This window comes from Cetorhinus maximus, chromosome 6, assembly GCF_964194155.1.
Source record: "Cetorhinus maximus chromosome 6, sCetMax3.hap1.1, whole genome shotgun sequence".
In the NCBI taxonomy this organism is placed as follows: Eukaryota; Metazoa; Chordata; class Chondrichthyes; order Lamniformes; family Cetorhinidae; genus Cetorhinus; species Cetorhinus maximus.
Genome location: NC_135884.1, coordinates 99,086,163 through 99,092,315, shown reverse-complemented (window position 1 = coordinate 99,092,315; position 6,153 = coordinate 99,086,163). Strand labels below are relative to the sequence as shown.

General features: G+C 38.1%; 1 protein-coding gene across 1 annotated transcript; it reads left to right on the top strand.

The window, feature by feature from the left end:
- Positions 1 to 463: 463 nt before the first annotated feature.
- Positions 464 to 4,775, top strand: tppp3 (tubulin polymerization-promoting protein family member 3). Its single transcript, XM_078544161.1, has 3 exons — positions 464 to 810; positions 2,307 to 2,460; positions 4,347 to 4,775. The coding sequence occupies exons 1-3, from the start codon at positions 617 to 619 to the stop codon at positions 4,536 to 4,538; spliced, it is 540 nt and encodes a 179-aa protein (XP_078400287.1). The 5' UTR covers positions 464 to 616; the 3' UTR covers positions 4,539 to 4,775.
- Positions 4,776 to 6,153: the final 1,378 nt, after the last annotated feature.

Genomic DNA, 6,153 nt, shown 5'->3' with positions numbered 1-6,153 from the left:
GTTAGAACAGTAACTACACTTCATGAAGCACTCCATTGGCTGTAAAGCACTGCGAGATGTCCGGTGGTCATGAAAAGCAAGTATTTTGTTTGTATTTGTTCATAAAAAGAAATGAAACAAATATAACTCTATTGGAGGGAGATTTCCTTTGCATTTTACGTTGAATAAAATCAGCAATTCACTGATACAGTGCATGGAGGAAATCTTCTCCCACACCTTTAACCGGGATCCCTTCCATATCACTTTGATGGTTAAAAATGTTCATCTTCATTTCCCTACTACGGGCAGCTCAGGGCTGATTATGCAACTAATTGAACAGCAGAGCAAACTTATAAGTTTTTGACATTCTGGCAGGAACTTAATTAAAATTCAGACTGCGGCGGGATTTTGCCGGGATCGTCCTGTCCCACCGAGAGTCCGTGGACTTTTGGTTGTCCCGCCACGACCCCTGCAGCGGGTCCCGCCACAGCTGGGTCGGAAAAACCCGGCCTAGATTTGTAGTTGAAAAGCGGGCAATTCATGTTTTTAAATCTTAGTGGGTACTGACCCCAAAACCTACTTGCCAGTAGGTTACCCTTTTTGTTTACGTTTCAATTATTCAGCTATAATCTGGAAGATGGCAGAAGGAGGCTCAGTTAACATGGAAACTCTACAGGAGTCATTTAAAAAGTTTGCAGCCTATGGAGACACCAAAGCGACTGGTAATGAAATGACGGGGAAAAACTGGGCCAAGCTATGCAAAGACTGTAAAATCATTGATGGCAAAGCAGTCACCTCAACTGATGTGGACATTGTCTTTTCAAAAGTGAAGTAGGTACAAGATACTTATTTTAACATAAAAACATTGCGCATCTTGTATTGAATAATTTGGCACCAAGTCATTATTCAAGGTCCAGAAAATATAAGTAAACTTCATGGTTGATATAGCTAAAATTGTGGTGGAGTATGAATGGGACAAAACACTTTCCTTTCAATTTTGAAACCTCTACTTCTATTTAGTTCAAAGAGATGGACAAAAGGTCCATTGGGCACTCTGTCACATCTCTTTTCAGCTTATAAGAGTCTAAGTAAATGCTGTGAGTTATTTCAATCCAACATTCAGTGAGCTCAGCCCCAAAGAACTGCCCACTGTTCAACAACTACTTTTCTTTCTTTGTCACATCATGAATGCTATGCAGACTTAGTAACAAATTTAAATGGCATCTTTGCCTTTTGGCTAAATGCAGATTGGGCACTAAATGCTATTAGTTAATACATTCAGGTGAAATATAGCTTCCCAGATCGCTATCTGATGAACAATCTGACTATTAATCTGTCTTCCTCTTTGAGGCAATGACTGATCTATGCATTTCAGCACTTTCTATTTTTTGTTCAGATTCTTTGAATGTGCAAGTTTTAAAAACCAAAGTACATTCCAAAACATTTCAAATTGAACATTATAATGCAATAACATTCAACTTTTCTCCATGCAGTGTGTTCCAATCTGAGGTGCCTCAATATAATTGCAATACTCGTCACGGAATGCATATTGTAAATATCAAGTACACAGCCCGAGGGGTTCCACACAGTTCCCCACCCCACGGTGCACTATGGCTGCAATGCATTATCCTTATTTAATCTGTAGTCTCAGGTTAATATATAAGTAAATCCAATTTTCTTTTACAGAGTGCTACAATAACCCATTCGTATAGTGGTTCATTAAGGACATTGCTGTAATTTTGAAACAGCCTCTATCTTAAACGCATCATGCGTTCAAATCAGGTGAACTTCCTGCCAGGCAGGAAGAATGCCACATGGAAATGGGCCCTTAGGCGATTAGAAAGCAGCAATTATCACTGTCATCTCACTTTGCTCGAGTATTACTGAAGTAACAATGGCTGAACACACAAGCCAAATAAATGGATCTAGAGAGACAACACAGTTCAAAGACATTGGTCTTTTCCCAACCAAATTCAGAAATTTGTTCATGTAAAAATTAAATTAAAATCCTTTAGACTTTATGGATATGATTTTCAGTAATAATTAGTTCTACGATGGCATACCATAAGTGTCTTAAGTGAAGAACATTATGTGTAAAAATGTTAATAATTTCTTTATTAGTGAAGTTTCTTGCAAATATAGGAAATTATAGATCAGAAAGCTAAACACAGCCACATTCCATAACGTTTTATTCCTGGTGTAATTCAGCATTTAAACATGAAATTCTTCTGCTTGTAATTCAACTTTGTAAATGTTGGATAGCTTTAGAATTCACTGTAACTATTGTTTCATCAGAAACGAAGCATTCTAATTACATTTGTGCACAGAGCCAAGACAGCTCGAGCAATCACATTTGAAGAGTTTAAGAATGCTTTGGCAGAGCTTGCTCCGAAAAGATTCAAAGGCAGAAGTAAGGAGGAAGCGATTGAGGCAGCCTACAAGCTGATTGCAGGAAAAGATCCGGCAAATGTTGGCGTAACGGTGAGTGAATCAGCATAGATTCACTGGCAAGGATAAGAGCTTGGACATACTTGGACAGTTTTCATACACCACATGGTTATCAGGCACAGGGCATTGTTGGTGAGGGTTGGGAGTGTACCAACATGCAAAAATGATAGGACAGGAAAAGGTCCACTGGAAAAGACTCTACCAGTATACAACCTTGTTCTATCCTTGAGTAATTTATAGGCATGATCCTTGATGTTTACAATCTAGCTGCTTGAAATAATTTATCTATACAAACATAGTCTTGATCCCTTCATTATCTTAAACACCTCAATCAAATCTCACTAGAGTCTGCATTTCTCTAGAGTACACTGCCCTGTCACTCATTAAATAACTGGAAGGCTTGCATTTGCTACATCATATACAGACTATTAAATAAAACAACCACAGATGTTAATACCCATCAAAATCACCGTTAGCGGCACTGCGCTGGGTAGAGCATGCCACAGAAAATCACAAATCCCTTCACCCTTTTGTTGTTAGTATATCTCTAAAGGAGAGTTATATTTTGTTTTGCCATATCTGGAGGTAATTTTTGCTCGAGTATAACTGAAGTAACAATGGTTGACATTGAATTCACCCATTCTAATTCACCTCCTCCAGTGTTCCCTTGTTTCTTTCTCAATCTCTAAGTCTCATTGATAGGAGATACACTGCTTGTCTCATCATTCACAAAGGTCTCAGGTATCCCACTGTCCTTGCCACTCTGTTATCAGTTCACACTCCCAGCGACTTAGGACAAAAATGTTTTAAACTGAAAGGTGCAGGAAAAAGCTTCCCTTTTCAAGATAATTACTCACTTCAATATGATTTAATACAAAGCCCAGGTTCATTTTTAGAAAGTTATCTGTGGTGTTCTTTTGTGTTTTTTTTTAGTTAGTGTTCCTCATATTAAATACATAACTCAGAATGAGAGACACTCGATTATAAATAATTTTGATGCTGAAATGAATGGAAAGATTAAACCTTACAGGGTACTGATTTCTGTACTAATGAGGTATCACCTATTCACAAAGAACAATGATTGCTACACAGCAGAGGACATCAACCTTTAGTAAAATTGACATACTTTCCAGATGGTGCTTAGGAACTCCTATTATATTGCACCCACATCACTCAATAAGCTCAGCACTAATCTAGAACAAAGCAGCATGCTTAAGTGGCACCCCACCACCTTAAATCTTCACTCACTCCACCACAGGCACAATGCGGCGTGTTACATTGACAAGATGCACTGCAGCAACTCACCAAAGCTTCTTCAACAGTACCTCCCAAACCTGCAACCTCTACCAGCTAGAAGCACAAGGGTAATAGGTGCATGGGAACATCTCATCTCCAAGTTCCCCTCCAAGTTTCTCAATACCCTGACTTGGAAATACAATGCTGTTTCTTCAATGCTGCCTGGTCAAAATGCTGGAACTCCCTCCCCAACAAATCATTAGCACTGTGTGACTGCAGCAATTTTAAGAAGGCTGCTCACTGCCACCTTCTCAAGGGTGATCAGGACAGGCAAGAAATACTGACCACCTCTGCTATGTCCAGATCCCACGAATGAATAAATGAAAGCATTGAAGCCATGGCAATCATTGCTTATCTCTTTTGTCCACATGAATCATCTGATTCGATGAAACAGGTTTATTACATCTTTTCATAGCAGTTTCTGCAGGGTTGCACATCTTATTCTTTAACTTTTCTCCAACAATATAAATATATATTGTATTTGGCAGGTGAATGGGTTGTCTGTATGTATCACTTAACTCAGTGGCAAGAGTGCATGTCTGGAGCCTGACTTGCAGTCAGAAATAGCCACATGGATCAACTGCACCTTTCTGTCTTATAATGAAATAATATTTCCTTCCTAGAAAGTAACAAAGGCTGGTGCTGTTGACAGACTAACGGACACATCTAAATATACAGGATCCCATAAAGAACGCTTTGATCGAGGTGGCAAAGGCAAAGGGAAGGTTGGTCGAGAAGATACAACAGAAAATACAGGCTATGTGGGAGCTTACAAAGGTGCTGGGCGTTATAGTGAGAAAGCAAAAGAGAAATAATGTCAAAAAGTGCTTCTTTGGTTGGTTGTAAGCAAAGGATAACTTTTTGGCTATTCTACTGAAGGCATATAAATATGAATTAAGTCATCCATCTTAACAACCTAAAATTTTAATTTCAGAATAATTACTTTAACATAAAATTACATATTTTCCTACCATATCATGCTAAATATTTGTGTAGATGCTATCACCATATTTTTTCTGTAGATGCTATTAAATTTAAAATAAATAGGTTAACACCTTTGTTTTAAAATAGACACACAGATGGGTTTAATACAAGCAGAAGTATAGCACTGAAGTAAATAAGCCATAAAAGCATTCATTACACTGTATATAAGTCAGTAACAAAGCACCTTATGATATTGGAAGCAGCATTCCATACTATTTACATTGTATGAACATAATATTTCTAATTTTAAACATAATCCTTACAAAACAGCTGCCTTAACATCATCCTCAGATGACACAGGTCTTAATTAGCCCAGAAGAATAGAATGAGAAGAATAAGATCACAGGATAAAATTTCTGATGCAGTCTCTTGATATGGCAGGAACTCATTATCACATAAAACTTCATTCACGGCCTGTGACATTGCAAGCGTTAGCTTTAATGAGCAGTTTTGCATTGTGTGTATTCCCTGTGCACATCGGAGGCATTTGTTAAAGATAATTATTACTAGAGCTTTTGGTACGTTGCAAAATTTAGTAATGATGTAATCAGAATCTTAGCTATTTTTTGCTGTAATTAATTTTTATTGTTTATGAACAAAAAGTAGTTTTAACGTTTGAAGATCAATTTGCAGAGTTCATGCTGAAGCAGCTGTTGTGTATTGCATTTCAATCTTTCCCTCCAGTACAACAATGTTGAGGTCAGTTTTGGCGCAGGTTGTTCCAGGAAATGATTCTTCTCTGTACTTTAAAAAATTCCTCAATACAAAAGTCCCATGGAAAAACATCGAAACACAACATTCGGCTAATTCCGTACATGTTGGTGTTTACCCTCCACAGGAACAAATAGTGCCATTCACTCACCTTATGCCTATATACCTCCAATCCTTTTCCTTCAGGTTAAAAACAAATAATGAGACATCATTGGGTGCCAAAACAGACAAAATAATGTTTATTGGGCTTGTCCAATCTTTTCGCTTGGGGGGAAGGGCCACATTTCAATTTTTTTCACACTCAAGGGGCAAATGAGCAAATTTCGGAAAGATAAGGTTTGGATCAACAATAAACCTGATTTTTTTTTTATGTTGAGGTATGAAGAAAGTAAACAACTTGCTGAGAAAAAAAAGTCAAAGCAATAAATTGATTATTTTTTTTTTAATGAGTCACTAATAAAGATGACCATTATACTGTGAGAAGGTGTATGTGGCTAGTTCACTCACTGACTGCTTGAGTGGGTGTGAGTGTGTGTTGGTTTGTGGGGATGTGAGGGTGAGTGAGAATCCTGAGACTGGGAATAAGCCACACAAATACACACAAGCGTGCATGCACACACATGTGCGCTCTCACACACACACGCACTCCCTCTCACACACACTCTCTGTCTCTCACATTCTCTCGCACTTTCTCTCTCACACACACATTCACTCTCTCTCACACTCTCTCTCTCA